Source organism: Neofelis nebulosa, chromosome 12, assembly GCF_028018385.1.
Source record: "Neofelis nebulosa isolate mNeoNeb1 chromosome 12, mNeoNeb1.pri, whole genome shotgun sequence".
Lineage (NCBI taxonomy): Eukaryota > Metazoa > Chordata > Mammalia > Carnivora > Felidae > Neofelis > Neofelis nebulosa.
This window is the reverse complement of record NC_080793.1, coordinates 5,865,330-5,878,319: the sequence shown is the minus strand read 5'-3', so window position 1 is coordinate 5,878,319 and position 12,990 is coordinate 5,865,330. Positions and strand designations below refer to the sequence as shown.

Here is a 12,990-nt window from a genome sequence, read left to right as displayed (position 1 = left end):
GGCTGACATTAGCAGTCCTGGCTGTATAAGGAGACACTGTCATCTTGTTGCTCTTTAAAATGTGGATTCTCGGGGCGCCTGGGTGGCTCAGTCGGTTAAGCGTCCCACTCTTGATTTCAACTCGGGTCATGATCTCATGGTTCATGAGATCAAGCCCCACGTCGGGCTGTGTGCTGACAGCACGGAGCCTTCTTGGGATTCTCTCTCTCTCTCTCTCTCTCTCTCTCTCTCTCTGTCTGTCTGCCCCTCCCCTGCTCATGCTCTGTCTCTCTCTGTCTCTGTCTCTCTTTCTCAAAAATAAATAAATAAACATGAAAAAGTGAAATGTGGATTCTGCCTCAAGATCCAAATGGCCACTCTGGCTGCTCTGTCCTTGTACAGGCAGTGCAAAGTGGAAGAGAGACTGCCTCCCATTCCTTCTAAGAAAGGGGCTTGTCATTTCTGCTCACATGCCATTGGCTAAAACTCAGTTACATGGTGATGTTGAGCTGCAGAGACTGGGAAGTGTCGTCTTTATTCTGGGCATGGCGGGGGGTGGTGGTGCATATCCATCTAAAACTTACGGTTAAGGTCTAAAACTTAGGGGTTGAGGGCAAGAGAGGAGAACAGACGTTGGGGGCCATTATTTGCTTGGGGTTCCTGTAACTAGTCTGCGTGGGATGCCCATTCGTTTTTCCTCAGAGAAAGTCTAGTTGATCTGCAGTTATTGGCCCAAGCCTTACTGGGGAGTTAACTTTAATGCTGTTTTTTAGAATTGCAATCAGAATGTTCTTATGCTGAAACAGCCATAAGTATGAATTATCATTGGTTCGAAAATTTGAAAATTCACTTCGTGGTTAAATCCGATTTGGGAGTCGCCGCTTTACTGAGTATCGAGCTTAGACACACCAGCTGGTAGCTGGGGTGGCGGACAGGCCGACAGCTTCTTCCGGTTGACTTTGGAAGCAGAGCTCTATGCCGTTTTCTCTTCAAGGGACTCTTTCCTCCTGACATCACCGCAGTGTCCCTTAACGAGCAGTTTCTCCAGGGTTCTCTGCAGCCATACTTCTCTGGTTATTATGTGGCTTTGGATTAATATGCCACATCTGTCGCTTCTGGAGGAGAAAAGCAGTCCCATTTATTTCGCCACGCCTTTGCTCCCCTGCAGACCACAGCCACTCCTAACAAGTGCAGGGATGAAATCCTGCGGATCCATTTGTCCTTTGGGTGCGTTTGAGAACCTTGACAACAGAACACTTCGGTGCTGACTGTTTTGAAGAAGCAAACATAAAAACAACTTCAGTGTTTCCTTTCTAGGATTTTAGGCCTCACTAGCAATTGTCGAGAAACTTGCCTTCCCCGGGCGCAGCTCTGGGCTGCTCAGAGGACCTTCGTGCCCAGGGAGCCCATGCTCGCACAGCCCCCTTCAGCTGCCCCAGAGATAACCCGGATAAACACCAGCCCCTCTGCGAACCTCCTGATCCCTGCTGGGCCTTGCACTGTGGGGAGGTTCAGAGGACGTGTTTTCCTTCCCTACTGGCCCTTCTCTCTACCCTCCCTCCGGCTGCCTGCCTCCCCCACCCCCAAGTAACGTGATCTCCCTGGCCTGCTCTCTGCTGGCCAGATTCTTTCAGTCTTAGAGAAAGAGAAGGAAAAGTTAACCACTGGTGTCCCAGGTCAAAGTGAACAAAACTATAAAAGCCAAAAGCAGCGTTTGAAAAGAAAACAGGTCTGGCCCATTCGGGCTTTTCCTTTATCAGTGTTTCTGCGTAAAGTTTGTGCTTAAGCTTACCTTATTCTAAAGATAATAGTCTGAAGCGTTTTGACTTTTGCAACATTGCTATTTTTGATTTGGTTTGGAGTTAGCCTACTCTTTAGTTAATATTCAGGTTAGAGGCAAGCAAACGAGATTTAGGGATTTAAAATAAAATTCTTTGGCATTTATTATAAAAGTTAACTAAAGTAAAGGGACAAAGACAATTCATGAAAATGCATGGAACCTCTCTGAGTTGAATTCTTGCACTTAGAGTTTAATACCAATTATCCCAGACTATATTTGTTTAATAATACGTCTGTTTAGGGGCACCTGGATGGCTCAGTCGGTTGAGCGTCCGACTTCGGCTCAGGTCACGATCTTGCGGTTTGTGAGTTCGAGCCCCGCATGAGGCTCTGTGCCGACGGCTCGGAGCCTGGAGCCCGCTTCGGATTCTGTGTCGCTCCCTCTCTGCCCCTCCCCTGCTCATGCTCTGTCTCTCTCTGTCTCAAAAATAAATAAAAACACTAAAAAAAATAATCATGTATCTGTTTATAACTCGACTTGTAAATGGATGTAAGAATTCAGGCTTTGCTTGCTTCTTCACCACCGGCAATATTATGATTTGAAACCTGTGGTGTGCAACAAACTGTAAGTAGTTTTGCAGCCTGGTGTCCTAAACTGGTCTGTCAGCTCTTGATGATGGATACGGTAGCTACCTAGCGGGTGTGACATAATGCAAAAAAAATCTAACGAGGGAGTTTGGAGGTCTGGGTTCTTTCCCTGGCTCTGCCATACTTTGCTGTGAGACCTCATGCAAGTTATTTAACCTGCCCGTGCCTCAGTTTACCTCATCTATAAAATGGGCAGTAGAGATTCGGATTAAAAAGGATTAAAGACCGAAGACCTCTTTTTATCTCTGTTCCCGAGCCCAACTGAAATGATAATATGAAGATGGTTTTTTTCTAAATGAAAATGCGTAAGGGCAAAGGAACCAAAAAGGATGATTGGACAAGAAAGGTGAACACAGTTTTCAAAATGGAAGATAGTCAAAAGCAAATTGAAACCTAACTCCTTCTGAGAGAGGTATCGATTAGAAGTGAGCCGGTGTGCTTGTAAGATCCTGAGAAAAAGAATTAACGTTGGATGCATTAGTACAGAAAGCAGGGGGCGGCGAGGCCTATAACTGGAATTGAGGGGATCGGTTGAAAGTTGGTTTAGATTCTTTACGCTCCTCCCCAACTCTACAGCAGGTGGCCGGCTCTCCTTCCCACCCGCAAGTATTATATTGGCAGATTGCCCTAAGGACTCTGGACTCAGGGGCATTGCCCCCACCATTGGTACAGATAAGCCAAGGGGCTGATAAAGGACTCACTTCGAGCTGTCTCATTGTGAAATTTCAGAACACTAAGGGTATTACAAGATATTCCAGAGCTCCCAAGGACAAAAACAGGGTCATATGTGCAGGATCAAGAATCAGAGCGGAATTGCATTTCTAAACAATACTGGAAGCTAGAAGCTAGTGCAGAAATGTCTTCAAAATTAAATGGGAAAAGTTATTTTTTTTTTAATTTTCTTTTTTCTTTTTTAAAATTTACATCCAAATTAGTTAGCATCTAGCGCAACACTGATTTCAGGAGTAGATTCCTTAGTGCCCCTTCCCCATTTCGCCCATCCCCCCTCCCACCACCCCTCCCGTGACCTTCAGTTTGTTCTCCATATTTAGGAGTCTCTTCTGTTTTGTCCCCCTCCCTGTTTCTATATTGTTTTTGTTTCCCTTCCCTCATGTTCATATGTTTTGTCTCTTAAAGTCCTCATATGAGTGAAGTCATGTGATTTTTGTCTTTCTCTGACTAATTTCACTTAGCAGAATACCCTCCCGTTCCATCCACGCAGTTGCAAATGGCAAGATTTCATTCTTTTCGATTGCCGAGTAATACTCCATTGTCTATACATACCACATCTTCTTTATCCGTTCATCCATCGATGGACATTTGGGCTCTTTCCGTCCTTTGGCTATCGTCGAGGGTGCTGCTATAAACATGGGGGTGCATGCGTCCCTTCGAAACAGCACACCTGTATCCCATGGATAAATGCCTAGTAGTGCAATTGCTGGGTTGTAAGACAGTTCTATTTTTAGTTTTTTGAGGAACCTCCATACTGTTCTCCAGAGTGTCTGCACCAGCTTGCACTGCCACCAACAATGCGAAAGAGACCCTCTTTCTCCGCATCCTCACCAACATCTGTTGTTGCCTGAGCTGTTCATGTGAGCCATTCTGACAGGGGTGAGGTGGCATCTCATTGTGGTTTTGATTTGCATTTCCCTGATGATGAGTGATGTGGAGCATTTTTTTCATGTGCCGGTTGGCCATCTGGATGTCTTCTTCGGAGAAGGGTCTATTCATGTCTTTTGCCCATTTCTTCACTGGATTAGTTGTTTTTTGGGTGTCGAGTTTGAGAAGTTCTTTATAGATTTTGGATACTAACCCTTTATCTGATATGTTATTTGCAAATATCTTCTCCCATTCCATCATTGCCTTTTAGTTTTGCTGATTGTTTCCTTTGCTGTGCGGAAGCTTTTATTTTGATGAGGTCCCAATAGTTCATTTTGCTTTTGTTTCCTTTGCCTCGGAGACGTGTTGAGTAAGAAGTTGCTGTGGCCAAAGTCAAAGAGGTTTTTGCCTGCTTTCTCCTCGAGGATTTTGATGGCTTCCTGTCTTACATTGAGGTCTTTCATCCATTTTGAGTTTATTTTTGTGTCTGGGGTAAGAAAGTGGTCCAGGTTCATTCTTCTGCATGTCGCTGTCCAGTTTTCCCAGCACCACTTGCTGAAGAGACTGTCTTTATTCCGCTGGATATTCTTTCCTGCTTTGTCAAAGATTAGTTGGCCATACGATTGTGGGTCCATTTCTGGGTTCTCTGTTCTGTTCCATTGATCTGAGTGTCTGTTTTTGTGCCAGTACCATACTGTCTTGATGATTACAGCTTTGTAGTATAGCTTGGTCGGGATTGTGAGGCCTCCAGCTTTGGTTTTCTTTTTCAAGATTGCTTTGGCTATTTGGGGTCTTTTCTGGTTCCATACAAATTTTAGGGTTATTTGTTCTAGCTCTGTGAAGAATGCTGGTGTTACTTTGATAGGGATTGCATCGAACATGTAGATTGCTTTGGGTAGTATCGACATTTTAACAAAATTTGTTCTTATCCAGGAGCATGGAATCTTTTCCATTTTGTGTGTGTGTGTGTGTTTTCTTCAATTTCTTTCATAAGCTTTCTATAGTTTTCAGTGTATAGATTTTTCACCTCTTTGGTTAGATTTCTTCCTAGGTGTTTTATGGTTTTTGGTGCAACTGTAAATGGGATCGGTTCCTTGATTTCTCTTTCTGTTGCTTCACTGTTGGTGGATAGGAGTGCAACCGATTTCTTTGTGTTGATTTTATATCCTGCAACTTTGCTGAATTCATGAATCAATTCTAGCAGTTTTTTGGTGGAATCTTTTGGGTTTTCCGTATAGAGTATCATGTCATCTGCGAAGAGTGAAAGTTTGACCTCCTCCTCGCCGACTTGGATGCCTTTTATTTCTTTGTGCTGTCTGATTGCAGAGGCTAAGACTTCCAATACTATGTTGAATAACAGTGGCAAGAGTGGACATCCCTCTCTTGTACCTGACCTTAGGGGAAAAGCTCTCAGTTTTTCCCCATTGAGGATGATATTAGTGTTGGGTCGTTCCTATAGGGAAAAGTTATTTTTAACCTAGAATTCTATACCCAGCCAAACTGTCAGAGTAGCATAGAAGAAAGGCATTTTTTGGACCTGCAGCACCCACCCTTCCACCCCCCCGCCCCCCACCTTTTTTTCTTTTCAGGAAGGCACTGGACAGTGAATTCCAGCAAAAGAAGAACAGAAGTCAATAACTAGAATTGAGAATATTTTAAGTGTTTTAGTATTTGGAAAAAATACTACCAGGTGTTTAATAGATCTTCGAAATATTTGGGGGGAAACAGTAATAGATCTATAGAAGATTAGTCAAATGAAAAAAATCAAGGTAATTAATATCTCTAGGTTAAATGAATAAAGGAAACATTCATAGTATATTATTGGCAGAACAGTGAACAATATTTATATCATCACAGTAATGTAAACACTATTGATTTAACCAAAAATTGTGATTTTACTGTTTAGGGAGGTTGGGATGCTACCAAATATAATGTGGAAAGCTGATGACTCCAGAAACAATATGAGGATATTAGTTAGAAATCTGAAGGAGGCTCCCTGCCTCTGGGGCAGCAAACTGGGGGATGGAGTTAGGGGATTGCTGTTTTTATTATAAAACTTCAGTACTATTTGATTTTTAACCTTGCGTGTGTATTACTTTGATAAAAAATTAAAATTAATTTAAAAATGGGCATACCCATAATAAATTGCTTCCACCTAGAGAAAAATTATTGTTTAATAGTTATGTTTGACTTGTTAATTATAAAAATGTAGAGTCTTGATGTAATGAGATTTTCTAGAAAGTAGATTTACTCTAAGGCAGTTCGAATTTGGCCCCCAGCTAAGAATTGTAGCTCTGGAAATACCAGGGGAACTAACAAAACAATCAGTATTAACTGTGTGCGGCTAGCTCATCAAGTCCTGGTCCTGAAATCGGCCCCCATTAAAGATGTGGGGTGTGGAGTTTGTGATTTGCCACAAAGCTGTGGTTGCAATCCCTGGCTTTCGGATGAAAGGTAGGACTCTGACATTTCAATCTCAGTTGCTACTCCTACTCCATAGCTAGTGTTTTTTTCCCTTAATAAAATAAATGGATTCCTTGTCCCTTGGAAAACCTCCAGACTACTTTCACTCCCGCAGACTGTGCTTTCTGGAATCATTTTCACATATCACATTTGTTAATTTTAGCTCTTGACTTAGTCCCAGTAAGACTTATGCAGGAACACAGACCATCATCTGATCTGGTAAGGGGGCTCTTTTGGAAATAACAATAGCTACTGTATATGGAGCACCTTCCATACATTATGTTTAATCTTCGTAACCCTGTGAGATAGCCCCTCACCCCCAGTGTTAACGGTCAAAGAAATGAGGGCTCTGAGAGGTGAAGTCAGTTGCCCAGGCCACCACACTGGATGATGTACACGTGCCGTTCGGAGCTAGGCTGGGTGAGTAGCCCATTCAGTCTCTGCTGTGTTGCCTCCCCGTCTTACCAGTCCAGAGTCAGCAGGCCTTTGTGACACTTGACCCCCAGGTAGTGCTATCTCATGGGAAAACTTGTAAGAGATGCACGTGTGTCCTTGTACAGTGGCCAAAGTGGATGTGACTGACTGATGTGGTCTTCTGAGCCGCATTTTCCTTTTGTTGGACCCACACTGGAGCCAGCAGGCTCTCGCGGGAGAGTGTTTGCAGAGTCAGAGGAAGTGGGCTTTGTTGGCAGGTGCGTGTAAAATAGCATGCACTTACTTCGAGATCTTTGCTCTCCCGCCCCCCACCCCCCAAAGTTACTGGCTGGGCCAGAAACAGTGAAGGGGTCTGTCACATTTGGGATCATCTGGTCCGGGGGGGTTCCACACCAGGCCCCATGTCAGATTCACCTGTCTCCCTTCCACCTGACCCCCCATCCTGCAGCTCCTGTCTCCTTCCCTTGACCCACTTTTGCCCCACCTCCCCCCCACATTTAAATAGGACTGAACTCCAAACTTAAAAAAAATTGTCTTTAGCCTAAAATCTGTAAGAGAAGGGTCCTCTTTTGGTGACTTGTTCTAGAGTTGTGTGTTTCCTAGATGGAGGAAAAAATTGGTTTCAAATGAGAAAATTTTAGAAATATCCATTCACGTTTGTCCTATTTCCAGTGAAAACAAGCACCTCTTCTCTCTTCTAAAACAGTGGTTTTTGGAGCACGGGGGTGGCTCAATCCATTAAGTGTCCAACTCTTGATTTCGGCTCAGGTCATGATTTCAAGGTTCTTGACTTCGAGCCCCATGTCAGGCTCTGTGCTGAGGCCTGCTTGGGATTCTCTCTCTCCCTCCTTCTCTGCCCCTCCAACACACACACACACTCTCTCTCTCTCTCTCTCTCTCTCTCTCTCTCTCAAAATAAATAAATAAACATTTAAAAAGTATATATATAAGGGGTGTCTGGGTGGCTCAGATAGTTAAGCTGACTCTTGGTTTTGGCTCAGGTCATGATCTCACAGTTCATGAGATTGAGCCCTGCATTGGGCTCTGCTCTGACATCCTGGAGGAGTCTGGGGATTCTCTCTCTCTCTGCCCCTCTCATGTTCACATGTGCACTCTCTCTCTAAATAAATAAACCTAGAAAATAAAAAAACGATATATACTTAATATGTTTTAAAATATTCTTCAATAGTTCTAGTTTTCTGAACTGTTTTCTTTTAAGACGTTTTCCCTAACAGTTAACGATTTTTATTTCAACCTCTAGCTTTGCTTATCTTACCCTTTCACTTAAATTGAAAATCGTGTGCCATTTTGGAAAGGTCAGGGGCTCTGGACCATACCGCTTCCAGAGCTGTGTGAACTTGGACAGAGCCCTCTCCCCATCCCCCCAAGTTTCCTTATCTGTGAAATGGAATTAAACTACCCAAAGTTCATGGGATCGTTGTAACACTGGTGCCTGGCACGTATCAGGTGCACATTAAAAGTCTGTTTCTTTCCCAAACTGGATGCAACCAAACCAACACGTTAGTTCACATCTTTTTCGTTTTTTTGCTTGTGTGAGTTCATGCCTTTGGATTTAAGGTTGCTCAAGGGAAACCTTTCTCGGGTCTTTTTTTCATTCTTGTAAGAAGATCGGGGCTCGCCTTTATTTGCTTCTAACAGCGCCTTTTGTACCTTGCAAATGAGTTTCAAACGCATCAAACCTGGATCTGGGAAGAGTAGTCCAGTGTGGTCTGGTAGTGTACAGGTTGGCAAAAGTTTCAATATTTGTTGTTGCTGATTCAGAGTGTTTCGCCAGACCTGTTGATGCATGCTTTTATAACTATAATTTAAAAGGTTTGGATGCAGTTTATAAGCATTTACTCATTTTAAGAGGATTTGAGAGGACAAGGTCATTTTAGATTCAAGAAGAGAATATTCGTAATAGCCATTAGCCTTTTAAAATAAACTTACATCCCAACATGAAGTGCCTCACATGCAAACAAGTATTCGGACCTATATTAACTGGTAGTATTCAAGGAAGCGGTCAGAGCCGCAGAAATGCCTGCCAACGTAGAATTGTTGGCACTAAGCTGCCGATTTGAGTCCGGCTCTCTAAACCTGAAATGCTGTATCAGTGACACACTTTATTATTGTTTGGTCCGGTAATAAAGAACTTTCCGGAAGGGTACCAAAACAGATACTGTATTTTTCAGTTTGTCCTGGTGGCACCCTTTCAATTCTATTTTTGGTGCTACGTTTGGGAGTTTGAAAGATTCAAGACAACACTAAGCCAGTCAGCTGGCACTACCTGCAGCAGGCCCTCTAGCAGAATGAGCGTGCCTCCCAGAGTCTAGATGGCACCCACAGTCACCGCGCTTGTCTCTTGTGTCTGCAGGTGCGCACTTACCGTCCTGCCCGCGCCTTCTTAGGTGCTCGTGAGGCCTGAGCTGGTGCCACAGCACTAACCACTCAGTTGCGGGACAAACACATTTTGTACACCGATCACAATTCGGTAGGACACTTCCGAAAAGTTATTAATGCCCTGGCTGAGAACCCCGGTGATACGCACGAGTCACGTCCAGTCCACTTGTGAATTTTTATGTGCTGTATTTGGCAGACCTACATGAAGATCTTGTTACTGAGCCATTCCAAGATACCCAGGTTTCTGTTGTTACAGGATAGGCTGGAGAGTATAACAAATGAGTCCAGCTTTGCCTTCTGGGGTTGACCGTTCGTAGCCAGGGTCTCTTAACCAACACTGGCTCTGAAATATATGTTAGCTATTTTTTTTTTTAACGTTTATTTATATTTGAGACAGGGAGAGACAGCATGAATGGGGGAGGGTCAGAGAGAGAGGGAGACACAGAATTTGAAACAGGCTCCAGGCTCTGAGCAGTCAGCACAGAGCCTGATGCGGGGCTCGAACTCACGGACCGTGAGATCGTGACCTGAGCCGAAGTCGGATGCCTAACCGACTGAGCCACCCAGGCGCCCCAGCTATTTTTTTTTTTTTTAATGTTTATTTATATGGGGAAGGGAGGGGCAGAGAGAGAGGGAGACACGGAATCCGAAGCAGGCTCCGGGCTCTGAGCTGTCAGCACAGAGCCCGACACAGGGCTCAAACCAATGAGCGGTGAGATCGTGACCTGAGCCGAAGTCGGACGCTGAGCCGACGGAGCCACCCAGGCGCCCCAATATGTTAGCTATTTAACCAAAGTTACAGATCTCCAAGGCTTTAATCCATTTGGAATTTATTGTTGATGAGAGGGTACAGTGTAATCCTCCGGTCAGGAGCCTGATCCTTGGAACCAGGCAGACCAGCGTCGGTTTCCAACTACGGGACCTTGGGCAGGGTGCTTGACTTTCCTGACTACCAGGACCTACCCTGAAGATTTGGGATAATAACAACCCCAGTCCTCACAGGATCGTTGTGCAAACGCAGCGTTGTAACGAATGGACCATGTTTCTCCTAAGAGTCTGACGCACATCAGATCTACTCCTAAGATCTTCCACGCATCCTTTCTTATTACTACTCATGTGTTCTAAGATGTGAGCTACATTGATTTTTTTCTCTGTTGCAGGGCAGTTACTTCGTACTACTTATTAAATTCCTTTTCTTATTGTTACTGAAATATATATGATATTTATTAAATTCGTTGGTATGATTGGGTTCCCTGTTACTTCCCGCTGATCTAGATTTCTGATTTTGTGTCACATAATACACCATTGTGATTATTGTTATTTTGTTATAATATTGTATATGATCAGTCCTAACCAGAGCTATAAATATTTGAGCCCTGAACGGCAATGAAATGGGTTTCAAATAACGGTACCCCGTGGCACTCACCAAACCAAGGGGGAAAAAAATCCTTGTGGAAGAAAATAAGGCAAAGAAGGGACCCAGGCCCTGCCTCTGAGGATTTCTCCTTGTGAAAGCTCAATTCCCTTTACATATAATCAGAAATTATGTTTGAACTTGAACTCACACCTCTCCTCCCGTTTCCAACCATCTCCTACTCTGAATGTAGGATTTGACAAACGTGTTGCATACCTGTGAGGTTGTCATGTGGGTTCTAGCTCTGATTATTCATTCTTTATACACCCACAGAGTTAGCCTTAATCACTGTAGACTGCGTGAACATGAAATGAGACCAGCACTGGTAGCTGCAGAGGAATCTGCATTATTCACCAACATCTTGGGGACACAGCGTTTGCCAGAGCCCCGCGCACCCGCCGAGCTGGGCTGTAAGCGGGTGCAGGTTGGCGTCTCGCCACAGAGATGCTCGAGGTTGCAAAAGTGGTGGCCGAGCAGGCCTGCGCCGGCGGCAGCCAGAGTAGCCCGTGTGTCTTTCTTGGGCCGTTAGGACTCGGCAACGTTGAGAGCCACTCGGTGCTGCACCTGAAATCAGCACCCGTGTGGACCTAGAAACCGGCCCCGGGTTGGTTTTGGATCTCGGCAAGGGGGCCGGGCCGGGTCGGGCCTGCCGATCGCCCGCGACGAGCGGGGCCGGCCGACCGGCGCGGCGCCGAGGGGGTTAAGGCGGCGGCGGGGGCGGGCCTCGCGGGCCGGGCTCGGGGCCCTTTGTTAACAGGCGCGTCCGGAGCGGAGACGGAGACGCGGCCGCGGCCATGGACGGGCGCGCGGGGCGGCGGCGAGGCGGCGTGGCGGGGCCGCCGGGGCGCGGGAGGGCGCGCGGGGCCAGCGGGGCGCGCCGGGCCTGAGCGCGCGGCGCAGCGAGCCGGGGGGCGCCGGCCCCCACGCCGCCGGCCCGCGAAAATGTTGGAGATCTGCTTGAAGCTGGTGGGCTGCAAATCCAAGAAGGGGCTCTCTTCGTCCTCCAGCTGCTACCTGGAAGGTAAGCGCCGGCTGGCGCCGAGCGCTCGAGGCGGCGGCGGGGCCGCGGGCCGGGCCTTCCCGGGCCGCGCCCGCCCGCCCGCCCGCCCGCGCGCGCTCCCTCCGCGCCCTCCCTGCCCCTCCCTTCCCTTTCCCTTTCTCTGCCCCCCCCCCCCCCTTTCTTGCTCTCTCCTGGTCTTTCCCGCGACCCCGCCTGGGCGCTGCGGGCCGAGCGGGAGGGTGCGGGGCTCCGGTCCCCGCGCCCTACCCTGGGAGCCCACGCCGGGATGGCGGTGTCTCCGGGCCCCCAGCCGGAGGGGGGGGGGGGGGGCTCTCCCCGAGAAAGTTTGAGAAAGCGAACTCTACAGGCCCGAACGGCCCTGTGAGCCCACGTTGTGGATTTCCACCGTGAATTGGGAATTATGTGTCAAAAAGGTCGACCCGTGTTTGTGAAACATGTGATTCTCATTAAGTGTCGTGTACAAAGGAACACCGCTCTACCATTTATGGATGCGGAATTTCAAGTGATCTTTCTACCCCACGCCCCACGCGCCCCCAACCCCCAACCCACTCTTATCTGCAGACCACGAAGAGGTCTTAGGAATTCTCCCTTTTCGCGGGGATGGGGGAAGCGACGTTACACATTTGAGGAAGAAGGCGTTGTGAATGAGTCCAGCGTACTTGGCGGGGGAGGGGGGGCCTCATGTTGGGTTCGCTCCATAAAGTCCAGAACCAGGAGCATCTTCCTTTTTGCCTTTTTTCCGTTCTGCTTTCCTTTCCTTCTCTCATCCCCTGTGTCCTTCTTGCCTGTTGTCTTTCTTTTTCTTTGCTAGTAACAACTGAAAGAAAGTGAACCGGGGAGGGTGCGTGGGGGGTCGTCATTTTGGACTTGAAATCGACCTGACTTAGGGACCGGACATCCCAGACGAAATCCTGCTGGTATTTCTCTGTCATTTTCACTGAGGACTTAAAATAGGAATAGAAATGTAAAGCTCATCTGAGAACAAGTTGGATTGCTGCTAGTGTGCCATGAAGTTGTAACGTACTTCTTTTTAAAAGGAAGGAGAAATAAACGAAGGCCTCATAAATGGTCTAACCTCTTTTCCTTCCAACTTTTTTTTTTTAATACCCCCAGTGACCCTCACCAGCCACCTTTTTTTTTTTTTTCCCCCTTTTTGATTTGAGGGCCTGCCTGGAGTCCCATAAGCAGCTTAAACCATAAACACCAGTGATGCGGTGAAACCTGTTTGCTCTTGCTTTCGCAGGATGTGGAC

The 12,990-nt window shown here is 46.5% G+C and overlaps 1 protein-coding gene across 2 annotated transcripts in view; it reads left to right on the top strand.

Annotated features, from left to right (window-relative positions):
- The window catches only part of ABL1 (ABL proto-oncogene 1, non-receptor tyrosine kinase), a 145,371-nt gene that overhangs the window by 88,498 nt on the left and 43,883 nt on the right, over window positions 1–12,990 (top strand). The window contains exon 1 of one of the 2 annotated variants that reach the window (XM_058693801.1): window positions 11,512–11,738. The exons of the other annotated variant lie outside the window; for it this stretch is intronic. Coding sequence (XP_058549784.1) covers window positions 11,660–11,738 — 79 coding nt within the window. The 5' untranslated portion in view covers window positions 11,512–11,659. Of the gene's footprint in view, window positions 1–11,511; window positions 11,739–12,990 lie in introns of those variants that run through there. 2 annotated transcript variants of the gene reach the window in all.